The sequence below is a fragment of the Mustela nivalis genome (assembly GCF_964662115.1).
Source record: "Mustela nivalis genome assembly, chromosome: 3".
NCBI lineage: Eukaryota > Metazoa > Chordata > Mammalia > Carnivora > Mustelidae > Mustela > Mustela nivalis.
In genome coordinates, this window is record NC_139022.1 from 172444160 (window position 1) to 172457111 (window position 12952).

Genomic DNA, 12952 nt, shown 5'->3' on the forward strand with positions numbered 1-12952 from the left:
CTAAATTGTGGTACACTGATTACACAGAACATGAAAAAAATCCCTGCTAAATAAGCAAAGTAAAAATAAAGAATGAATAGAATACACACTGTACTTCCTACTAGGTAAAATCATCAAAATAGCCTAAAAGAGAAAATACCAAAAAAACAGCCATTATAATTGGTCAGAAAAGAACATGGGTGATTTTCATGCCTTCTCTCCCCAAGTTTCTAGTGCTTCATCGCTACTTTCACAACTACAAGAAAAAACTACCTATAAAAAAAAATGCATGTGCTAATTAGGCCTTGCAAACAAAGTCCCAATTCTACATGGACTCCCAAGTGTAGTTATTCTCTCTCCAGATTACTGGTAATTACAAACTTAACACTCACCTGTACTGTTGCTCCTAGAAGCCTGAAAACTACATTTTTTTGGCCTCTTTGCTGACTAGACTTGAGTTGCACTGAATCAAAGGGAGCACTTTTGTGGGAAAAGGTGAAGCCATTTTCTATTTCTGGCTCTAAAAACAGCAGTGGCAGCTAATTGCAAATGCTTTGAACTCCTGCAGTAGTTACAGAGATCCTGGTGGTGATTCTTTTTTTCTTTTTCAAGTTTTATTTATTTAGTAATTTCTACACCTGATGTGGGGCTTGAACTCACATACCTGAGATCAAGAATCGCATGCTCTTCCAAATGAGCCAGCCAGGCACCTCTTGTGGTGATTTGGCCAGGAGCAGTGGGCATCCCCGAGTTCTGCAGCACAGGCAGTGGCTCCCAACAATTACAGGAACAGTGTGCCAGGTATCAGCTTATTTCACCTCAGTTCCAAATCTCTCTTTCAGTACCTCATCAGGTACTGAACTCAAAACATTTTTTTTTTTAAGCAAATTTGTGGGGCACCTGGGTGGCTCAGTTGGTTAAGTGGTTGCCTTCGGCTCAGGTCATGATCCCAGGATCCCGGGATGGAGCCCCGCATCAGGATCCCTGCTCAGTGGAGAGCCTGCTTCTCCCTCTCCCTCTGCCTGCCACTCTGCCTACTTGTGCTCTCTTTATCTCTCTGTCAAATAAATAAATAAATCTTTTTAAAAAAATTGTCACTAGAAGATACTGGAGGGACAACACAGGAGGAAGTGATTTTCTGGCTCCTGCTGCACTGTCAGTAGGTTTGTTGTAATGACCACCTTTCACAACCCTACTGGTAAGAATCCAAGACACCAAGAATATAAGACACACCAGGTCTTGTACCTAACAGTGGTATCCAACTCCTCCCACATGCCCATCCACCACCTCTGACTCTCCTGCACCCTGAAGGGTTGCCTCCTGCTAGCCCAGACTAGCTCTGGACAACTCCACACTCCTCCACTGGTGTCTAAACCATAACTGTAAGGAGTGGCCCTACCTCTTCCGAGTCTGTCTCTACTTGGATACTTCCCTTCTTGCCCAGGTACCCTTTACTGTATTGTTTACATCTCTTTAGCTACCTTCTTCCCATAGCTTAGTAATTCAACTTCCTCTGCTTAACTTACTGGGTGTCATCTGTCTCTTCACTAGATCAAGACTGCAAAAAAAAAAAATACTTAAAGAACCAACTAAAAGTTTTGAACTGGAAAATACAGGGAGTGTGGGATCACTCCTCAACTTGAGCTCAACACCAATGTTTGCCTCAAAAAAAAGTACTTTGTACAATTCTTTGGAGTTACCAATTGAACTATTTTTTCCTCCCAAGAAACATGTTTGTTTTTGAAACATCATTTTTACCATGGCTAAAAAAAAAAAACTGAAAAGAAAAACAAAACCAAGTTATTCAGACAAATCTGAGTATTCCACAGACATTTTATCACAAAAGAATGAAGTGAGCCTAGGAGCCAAGGAAAACTGACAATATTTGCTGCCAATAATAAAAATCAAAGTTTCAAGCAAAAATTAGGATTTTAGAAAACTTGTATCCACCACAATGAGCATGACCGCTTCCCCAACTGCTAAAAGGCTTTTCGATGAGACAGGTAGTGATGTTAAGGAATGTAAGCTTTTATAATACACATAAAACCTATCAACATTTCGAAGACCTGCATAACTCAATGACTGATTATCTACTAAAAGACCAACACATGATGTTACAAAACCACACATGATGTTACAAAACCACGCATGACTGAAAAACAAACCAATGTATTTTTAAAAACAGCTCCACCGAGGGAGCGCCTCGGTGGCTCAAGTCATGATTTCGGGATCCTGGGATCGAGCCCCACACAGGGTTCCCTGTTCAGCAAGGTGTCTGCTTCTCTCTCTCCCTCTCCTCTGTAGGTTCTTTTTGATTATAGTCATCCTAGTGGGTGTGAATCATTTCACTATGGCTTTAATTTGCATGTAACTAACCACCGGTGGTGCTTAGCATCTTTTCATACGCTTACAAACCATATGTATATATTCTCTGGTGTGATGTCCAAATCTTTGGGCCTCTCTTAAACTGTGTCATTCATTTTCTTTTTAAGTTTTGAAAATTTTTTATATAGTCCAGTATCAGATAGACATTTTGCAAACATATTCTGTGGCCTGTCTTCATTCTACTAACAGTATCTTTCAAAGAGCAGAACTTGTGGGACGCCTGGGTGGCTCAGTTGGTTAAGCAGCTGCCTTCAGCTCGGGTCATGATCCCAGCCTCCTGGGATCGAGTCCCACATCGGGCTCCTTGCTCGGCGGGGAGCCTGCTTCTCCCTCTGCCTCTGCCTGCCATTCTGTCTGCCTGTGCTCGCTCTCTCTCCCTCTCTCTCTCTCTGACAAATAAATAAATAAATAAAATCTTTAAAAAAAAAAAAAAAAAAAGAGCAGAACTTGTGAATTTTGATGCCATCCAATTTATCAATTTCTTCTTTTACAGATCATGCGTTTAATGTTTTATCTAAGAAATCTTAGCCTAACCCAAAATCACAAAGGTTTTCTCCTGTATTTTCTTCTAAAAGTTTCACAGTTAGGTTTTTCATTTAGGTCTAACATCTCTGAGTTAATTTTGGTATATGGTGAAAGGTATGCCTCAAAGTTAATTTTTTGTCTACGATCAGCTAATTATCCCAGCACCATTTGCTGAAAAACTATGCTTTCTCCACGGAACTGCTTTTGTATTTTAGTCAAAAATCAATTGTCCACATATATATGAGTCTATTTCTGGACTATTCTGACCCATCAAACCAATGAATTTTAATTTAAGTTGATTTAATTTTTTTTTAAGATTTTATTTATTTATTTGACAGATCACAAGTAGGCAGAGAGGCAGGCAGAGAGAGAGGGGGAAGCAGGCTTCCTGCTGAGCAGAGAGCCCCATGCTGGGCTCAATTCCAGGACCCAGAGATCATGACCCAAGCCGAGGGCAGAAGATTTTAACCCACTGAGCCACCCAGGCCCCCAGTTGATTTAATTTTTAAAAGGTGATGTGTATGCTTTCAGATTAATAGCACTTAACGAAAATAACCACTTTAAATTAAAAAAAGAAGAAGAAAAAAAAAAAATAAACGACCACTTGTCAAATTTTGGCATAGTATCAGAGTACATAAAAAATTACCTAAAGGGGCGCCTAGGTGGCTCAGTGGGTTAAGCCTCTGCCTTCAACTCAGGTCATGATCTCAGGGTCCCAGGATCGAGTCCCATATCGGGCTCTCTGCTCAGCAGGGGGCCTGCTTCCTCCTCCCTCCCTCCCTCTCTCTCTCTCTCTCTCTGCCTGCCTCTCTGCCTACTTGTGATCTCTCTGTCCAATAAATAAATAAAATCGTTTTTTAAAAATTACCTAAAAATACAACTCCCATTTTCAAATTATCTGTGTTAACAAGCCCAATCTTCTTCATACATTTTAACCAAAACATATCACAAGAGTAACTACAGGGGCAGAGATGGGAATCCAACTGTCTTCTAACAAGTCAGACATAAAGATTTGCAAAAAACTGAAACAATGCTACTTTTCTCCCTAAAGTTTTCATCTTGGAAAATACGTTTATCATAAAGTTATTTTTCTTAACATGTATTGCATTTAAAGTTCTTTTTGGGTGCCTGGGTGGCTCAGTCGGTTAAGCGTCTGCTTTCAGCTCAGGTCATGATCCCACGGTCCTGGCATCAAGTCCTACATCATGCTCCCTGCTCTGCTGCATCTCTCTCTCTCTCTCTCTTTCTCTCATGAGTAAATAAAATCTAAAAAAAAAAAAAAAAAAGTTCTGGGGCACCTCGGTGGCTCAGTGGGTTAAGCCTCTGCCTTCAGCTCAGGTCATGATCTCAGGGTCCTGGGATTGAGCCCCGCACTGTGCTCTCTGCTCAGCAGGGAGCCTGCTCCCCCCCCCCCCGCCTACTTGTGATCTCTCTCTGTCAAATAGATGAACAAAATATTTTAAAAATAAATAAAATTTAAAAATTTTTTTAAAGTTCCGTTTTCATTTCTAATATACTAAAAAGATATCCTCCACATAAACAAAAGTCCTATGGGTCTTGAGTATTTAAAAGTATAAAGGAATCCCAAAAGCAATGGTCTTCAAACTGATCCATTTAATAGAAGTGCCTCTAAGCGGGTGTGTGGGTGGCTCAGTGGGTTAAAGCCTCTCTGCCTTCTCGGGTCCAGGTCCCAGGGTCCCAGGGTTGAGCGAGCCCTGCATGGGGCTCTCTGCTCGGTGGGGAGTCTGCTTCCTCCTCTCTCTCTGCCTACTTGTGATCTCTGTCTGTCAAATGAATAAATAAAATCTTAAAAAACAAAAAAAAACAAAAAAAAAGTGCCTCTAAGGAACTCTGAAATGGCTAGGAATGGGGGAAATGAAATTCACGCAAGAAACACAGTTGACACAAGGCCTAAGTACAGAGCAAGTATTCAATATCTGATAAATGGAGAAGAAAAAAAAAGCAAGGAATCTCCAAATCTTTTATCTCAAAGTGCTATAATGGAACTTTACAGTGAAAATGCTAAATCTGATTGCATGTAAATTACACCTCACTAACCTAGCATTAAAGAATACTCAAGTGGGGTAGAGAAGAGAGAGAAAAGTAAGACTATAATGAAATTGTTCCAAGAAATGAGTGTACAGAAAATGTTTCAATGTCTTCCAAGCCTTCAAAAACTCACCATGTCTCTTATGTACTGAATTGTGTTGTTTCCACCAGCTCCACCAAAATTCACGTATATACCAATATATGTGTGTGTATATGTATGGGTTTTTTTTTAACTTATTACAGAAAGAAAGCACTCAAGCTTAAGTGGGGGGAAGGAGCAAAGGGAGAGGCAAAAGCAGACACATAGCTAAGCAGGGAGCCCAATGACCCCAGGCTCAATCCCAGGATCCCTGAGACCCTGGGATCATGACCTGAGCCAGAGGCAGACTCTTAACTGACTAAGCCACCCAAACACCCCACCAAAACTCATACATTGATGTCTTAATCCCAAGAACCTCAGAATGACTGTATTTGTAGACAAGATCTTTAAAGACATAATTAAGTTAAAGATAAAGTCATTAGGGTGGGCCCTAATTCAACATGAGGTGCCTTTGTATAAAGAGATTAAGACACAGACGTGCAGAGAAAATCACATAGAGACACAGGAAGACAAAAATCTGCAACCCCATGAGAGAGGCCTCAGAAGAAACCAGCCCTGTAGACATCTTGTTCTCAAACTTCTGGTCTCAAGAACTGTGAGAAAGTAACTTTCTATTGTGGAAGCCACCTAGTCTATGCTACTTTGTTATGGCACCCATTACAAATACAATATCCAAAACCGAATTTCTCTTCCCATTCAGAGCTAACGAAACTGCAGCAGAAATCATTTTCAAATCCTCCCCCCCTTTATCATCTCATCAATCACTATATTCTATTAATTCTAACCTGATGTTGTTTCTTTCTCGTTCTTTCCATTTCCATTGCCTGAACTTAAAACTCCTGTAATATATCTTGCCTTGCCCAGTGTGAAAGCATTCTAAAATATAATCTGAATTAGTAAGTTTTCCCTTGCGATTTTACTTCCTGTTCTCTTTTTAAGAACTCTTTCCATTTTACCTGTATTGCACTAAAAATAAGTGATCTTCATTTCCGTACAGGAGAGAGGTAAAACCCAACAAAAATAAGCCTGGTCTGGAAGATAATACCCAGGAAGCCCCACATTAATCACTCATACATAGCATTCCAGCCTAAAAGGTATTTAGTTCAACACTGGAAGAGACACCTTTTGGGATGTCTGCCCTGACCAAGAATGGAGGTAGCCATTCATGACTTTTATTCATTTTCTTTTTATTGAGATGTAACTGACATATGACATTAGTTTCAAGTGTATAACACAGATTCAACATATGTATATATCGTGAAATGATCACCACAATGAGTCTAGTTAAATATATCACACATGCAATTTTTTCTTGTGGTAAGAACTTTTAAGATCTATTCTCTTAGTAACTTTCAAATATATAAGATAGTATTAACTATAGTTACCATGCTGTATACTATTATCTCCAGGCCTTATAACTGTTAGTTTGTGCCTTTTGACATGATTTTTATTCTTCCACTTCCACTATCTTCCCCACCACCACCCAGCTACCTGGATCATGGGCAGGCACCTGACCCAACATGAGCCAATCAGATTCTAGCTACCAGAAATTTGGATTTAAGATTAAGCAGGTCAGGAAAGAGATATATTCAAGGAAACAGCCAGTAACAGAATGGCAAGACAATTAATGCCTCACCTCTGCTCAAAACCCTACCTCAGAAAAGTAGAAGTGAAGAGAAGTCTTATAAGATAAGAAAGATACTTGCTCCCCTTCAACACTCCCCCTGGCCCCATGATCTCTCTGACCTCATATTTTACTTACTCTTTACCCAACTAACTCACTCCATTCCCACTGGTCTCCTGGTTATTACTTAAACATTCCCGGCATATTCCCATCTTAAAGATTTCACACTGGCTATTGCCTCTACCTAAAATGCTCTGCCCACAGAGTATGTCTAATTCCCTCTCTTACTTTGCTCCTTCTCGGTGAGGCCTTCCTTTACTGTCTTATTTAAAACTGCGGCACCATCCTCCTATCCTGGCACTCCTAATCCCTACAGATTTACTGTTCTCCACAGCATTTATAACCTTCCAGTTATACTATATAATTTTTTTTGTCTTCTCTTTCTCCCCTACCAAGCCAAAAGAATGTAAATTCAAAAAGACAAAAGACAAAAAAAAAAAAAAAAAAGAATGTGAACTCAACGAAATAAGGGATTTTGTCTATTCTGTTCCCTGCCTAGCCCAAAAGCATAAAATAGTGCCTGGCCTGTAACAGGTGCTCAATAAGCGTTTGTCAAATAAGTGCATGTCTGCTTGGTGGTCATAAGCATGCCAAAGCAGTGAAAGGTGATCCGTGGTGAGAACAATGAAGCAGACATGTCTGAAAGCAGACATGCAAGACCACGTGGTTCTAGAAAGATGATAACTAGCTGTCTGGTTATGGCAACTTCCCATCCCTTTAACTCATCTCTTCCGAATCTATGCCACCTCAGGTTCTGCCATGGCAAATACAGAACCTGATCAACTGCATGGCACTTCAACCCCATACCTCCCCAGGGAGTCTCATAAAGCATAAAGAAGAAGTGTTCTGGTACCCCATAAAAAAATTACTGATGAGATTTTGTATTACATTTTGCTACAGTAAGGAGTAATTTAGCAAATTTTTTTTAAAAAGTCAGGTCTCTATCACTGGACTGAAATGAGAACACTCTACTATGCAAAATGTATTTAATATCTTCATGAGGGTTTCATACACCAACACTTGCTTCCAACATCTATTCCAACAGTGTGGTGCTTTCCTTCTAAAAAATGAATATCCTTGAGCAAAAGACATATTTTTTTCCCTGAAACTGAAAAATCTCAACGCATTGCAGGATCAGACTCCTAATCCATAAAATGAGGAAGCTGCATATCTAAGGTATCCTCTGAAGTTTAAAGATTTGATGACAGCTGTTTATATAAACTATCTACACCCATACAAACTACATACAAACAACATGAATGATTCATGTATCCTGTGTAATGAGAATGGATTATAAACCTGTTGATTTTACAAAAATAAAATTTAACACACCAACCACCTTTAAAATCTAACAAACACTTAATACGAAGGGCCAAAATCCACCTGGCAAATAATTTTCTAACTGATTTCAATATTGTTTACTACAAATACAAAACATTCTCAGCATTATAATATCATATATAGTCCTCTAGAGAAAAGCAAGATGCTATTTTTAAGAGTGGGAAGAGTTACACTCTACTTGTATGGTTGGTATTTTAATAACATTCTTAGTCTTTTGGCTCAGATTAGCATATTTTAAAAATAAGAAAATAAATATTATCAGCGTTTTTAATAGGTAAAAATTTTTAAATTTAATTTTCTATACATATTTTTATAATTTTCTTCCATTTTTACTGTCTCCTACCCAAAAAAAAAAGCCTGCTTCTTTTGAAATCACATAAAAAAACCCAACTGTATTTTTTCAATTTAAGAAATAATCTGCAGGGGTGCCTGGGTGGGTGAGTGGGCTAAAGCCTCTGCCTTTGGCTCAGGTCATCCCAGGGTCCTGGGATCGAGTCCCGCATCCAGCACTCTGCTCAGTGGGGACCTGCTTCCTCCTCTCTCTCTCTCTCTGCCTGCCTCTCTGCCTACTTGTGATCTGTCAAATAAATAAATAAAATCCTTAAGAAAAAAAAATAATAATCTGCAATAACCAATTCAGCAAACAGAGCAGTTGTTTCCAAGCTGTTCTACACTTTATCATGAAATCCTCTATAATGTTTTTCAAGTTAAGTTTAAATTTAATTTTGAAAATTTCAGAAGTCTTCTGATTTGGAATTTAGCAAAAGTGGGCACGAGAAGTATTAAAATTCACTTTCATTTCATGACTAATAGTTTCATGAAACAAATGCCAAAAAAAAAAGGTTCTGTCAAAATTTGTAAATGATTCATCTTATAAAGGGAGCAACAAAAATAAGTTATTTTATTTTAACAACAGGGTCTGACAGACCCAAGTCTAAATCTTACCTTTGACCTTGTTCCCTGTAAGTTAGGCAAGTCACTAATAATACCAACCCACCATCTCCTCTCCATAAAGAGTGGATACTGCCTACCTTAAAATGTTGAGAGAACTGAGTAAGATGTGTATAAAGTGTTTAGCTAAATAAATGCCATACACACGTGCTCATAGTTATTTCAATAGGAAACGGGGTTCAAGCCACTAAAGAAAAATCATCTGTATCTTACCCTGCTTATAATTTTACAAGGAAAAAAATGTTTAAGCATTAGAAGTACATTGAAAATCTTTTTTTTATGAGTCCATATAAACTCTGAGATTCTGCAGTTCCTGAGTTTCCACGAACTACAGCACCATAAGTGTGTATGCAAGTACTATGAGTACTCAGGCTCAAACAGAATTTAATGGAATACGCCTGAACACACATTGTGATAAATAAATACTTGCCTTACTAGACTGAGTCATTAAAATGTGAATCCAAAATGACCCGAAATCTATGCAGATAGAAATCTACACACGGACCATCTGTCAAAAACAAAGTAATTCCTAACCCCTCAGCAGTTTCACTTTACTATTTTTACCAAGGGAGCCTCCTGCAGCGACTAGCTTTCACTCACTGTGTACAATAAACACAACTCAAGCACAATGAGAGGAAAACTCTGTTTATAATCAGAATATCTAGGTTCAAATCTCTTACTAGCGTGTGACACCTGAACAAGCTGTTAAAATAACTAAGCCTGAGTTTCCACATCTGTAAAAGATATGACCACCTCCCCACCGGCTGGGGCTGCTCTGCAAGAGCAAGCGTAAACGCGTGTGAGTGTGCTCTGAAAACCGTCGCGCACACACGTCCTTACAGCTGAAGTTCTTACTGAGGGCAGACTTCGTTAAAAAACAAGACACTGAGGTCTGCGAATCCATTACATACACAGACCATATCAAGCCTGTATTACTCACTATTGCACACCACGGCAGTATTCGACGATTTTCATCTAAAACCACCCGAATCAAAATCCATGAAGACTGAGACATACCCCCACATCAGTACACCCGATGCATAAATGTCTCTTCACGGATAACCAAGCCAGCAAGAAACGGGATAATTTACTAATTTCGTGCACAGACTCACGAAATGACTTGACAGATTCTACAAAGATAAGAGCGCTCGACCAGCCCGCCTTCCGTGGACGCGCAAACGCATTTAAACACTCAACAGATGTTTGCACCGACGCACTCGGAGGACGAGGCTCAGCCAGTTCCGAAACACACGCGCTCGCACAACAAAGCACAGAAAACCCGGCTGACGGGTGTCGGGGACTCGACGCAGATCAACGACCAAAACAAAAGAATCCTCGGCAACCTCCCTCCTCCTAATAACCCCGTTGGACCTCACTCTTCCCCGTCTAGGGAGCAAGTTATTTGGGAGCAGCGACGCCGAGAGCGAGGTTCTTCGGCGGGGCTGAGTCCCCTGCATTCAGCCGTCACCTGGCGGGGCGTTTTTCGCGAAGTTTCAGAGTCAACAAAGAAGTTTTGTTGTCGGGGGTAGGGCCTGCACGGCAGCAATAGGCGAAACGACAGTAAGAGAGACAAAACCGGGTGGGGGAAGGGCGTGGAAGACGCCCCCATACTTCGAGCAGTGACCACAGCGTGTCCCCCGGGGACTGGGGGGGGGGGGACAGAGGGGGCGCGGAGGCCAGGCCGGCCCCGATCCCCACGGCCCGAAGCCCCAGACCCCGGCGGATCCCCGCCCTCCGAGCGCACCGGCGGGAAACGGCGGGGGGCGCCGAGGGGTCACCTTTCGCTCCCCGCTGCGGCCCGTCGGCCCGCCGCTCCTCGCGCCCAGCGCGGCGGGCAAACGGCCTCAGGCGCCGGCCCCGCCGCTGTCACCGCGCGCCCCCGCCCCGAGGCGAGGGCCCCCCCCCATCGCCGCGCCGCCCGGGGATCGGGGGTGGGGGGCCGCCGCCTGCCTCGAGCTCCGCGGCCGGGGCGCGGGCCTGGCCCGAACCCAGGCGCCGGTGCAAGGGCGCGGGCGCCGCCGCTTACCTTCCTCGGCGGTGTCCATCTTGTCTGGGGGGGCGGCGGTGACGCAGCCGCGAGGCTCCCGCGGCCGGGGCCCGAGCCTTCCGGCCGGGGCGGGGAGGGAGGGAGGGGGAGGAGGGAGGAGGGAGCGGAGCCGGGCCCGGGCAGGTGCGTGTGCTCAGGTGCGAGAGAGGAAGCGAAAGGAAGGAGAGAGGGGGAGAGGGAAAGGGAGACGGGCTGACAGAAAGCGGACGTGAGAGGGGAGGGGGAGGGGCGGGGAGAGCGGAGCCGACGGGCCTGGGCGGGGCGCCGGGCGGAAGGGGCGGGAGCGCCCCAACGACGCGCGCCGTCACTTCCGCCGCTGGCGGGCGCGCGGGCGGGGCGAGCGGGGCGGGCTGAGCTCCCTGAGCGCGGGTGGGGCTGCGAACCCCCGGCTCCGGGCCACCTCGGTGTTGTGGTGGGCGGCGGGGCGGAAACCTGAGCGGGGGCCGAGCTCTGGTGGCACCGAGGACCGCGACACAGGAGGCGCACACCGGGGGCGGGGTGGGGGCGGTGAAGAGCAGCGTGAGCAGGCGCCTGGCCGCGAGCGCCGCGAGGGCCCCGGTCGCCGTGCACGCCGGAGGCCGGTCCCTGGGAGGCTTAGGGATTTTCTGGGCGAGAAGACGGGCTCGGCGCCCCCTGTTCCTGCCGCGAGACGCTGAAGTCCCGCGTGCCTGGAGTGGGCCCCGGAAGGCGCGTTTCTGTTTGGCACCCGGGGAGTTCTGGTGCCGGTTTCGAGAAGTCCTGAAACGGCCCTGAAATGCTAGAGGACGCGCGTCGACGTCGCCCAAACGCCTCCCGGGGAGGCTTCCGCGCTTGGTTGGAAGGACTTCAGGAAACCACTTGGGCCGAAGATTGGAACATCCACCTCTGCTTGAAGTCGGTTCCGAGGCGAACAGGATTTGGTGTACTGAATTCTGGACGCCTGCCTGGCCGGGGCTGACCTGCTTCGGCCTTAGGAGAGGCTGGCCTCTGCCTCCGTCAGGAGTCCACCTTTCCTCACCGTAGCTTCACTCTTCCTTTAAATGAAGCTCTGCTTAGAACATACGGCTTAGAAAGGCCCTGAATAGAAGCAAAGATGTACCTAAACTCCGCCCCCAAATACTTTAAACAATATGCAGATGATATGCGGAAATAGGTTCCAGAATGCTAGCAATCCCTGTTCCATCCGCGTGGCTAAAGGAGTTGGAAAGATCCCTCCTCCAGGCCTCCTAAATCAGAATGAGATTTAGAATACAAATAATGAAACGTCGTCCAAAAATCAGAGCAGTCCTTGAAAACTAAGGTCACTGATTTGACTGATTTCACTCGTTACCCAACGTAGGAAGGTAAATTCTTGACACGATAATGGAGACCCACTGATTCCAAGGCCTGAACTTAAGAATTGATCGCATTTAAGCTCTTAAAAATGCTGATACTCTCTCCTGAGAAACTGAATTTGAAGGAGGCTCATTCCCCAACCCACATCCCTTCCACCCAACCCCAACATGAGCTCTCACCCCTGTAAGGCCTGTGGTGGAACACTTCTCCCTGAGCTCAGACCAGGGGCACAGTTCAGGAACACCAAACCCAGTCTCATGTTGTATACACAGCGGGGAGCGATTCTGTGAGACAGGCTGAGAAGTACTGGTAATTTTTCAGGGCAGGTATCTGAACCTCAGGACAGCAGAGCTGAGGTAGGACTGGAGGGAAATGTGTGTATGTGGTAGGGTAGAGGGCTCCCTCTCATCTCTAAGTGTCTTACTTAGTGATGCTCAAAAACATTACTTGTAGAATTGAGAATTGCCCCAGCGTTTTTTCGTTAAGCATTTGGAAGTTAAAAATAAGAGTAAGGAAAAATAAATAAATAAGAGTAAGGAACCAACATTTGTTGAGTCCTGCTGTGTGCCAAGCACTG

At 44.1% G+C, this 12952-nt stretch overlaps 1 protein-coding gene across 2 annotated transcripts in view; it reads right to left on the bottom strand.

Moving 5' to 3' along the window:
- The window catches only part of MARCHF6 (membrane associated ring-CH-type finger 6), an 81331-nt gene extending 70000 nt beyond the window's left edge, over positions 1–11331 (bottom strand). The window contains exon 1 of one of the 2 annotated variants that reach the window (XM_082725160.1): positions 11041–11331. In XM_082725160.1, coding sequence (XP_082581286.1) covers positions 11041–11059 — 19 coding nt within the window. In that variant the 5' untranslated portion in view covers positions 11060–11331. The remainder of the gene's footprint in view (positions 1–11040) is intronic. The other variant, XM_082725158.1, reaches the window with a different exon arrangement.
- Between the last annotated feature and the right edge of the window lie 1621 nt (positions 11332–12952).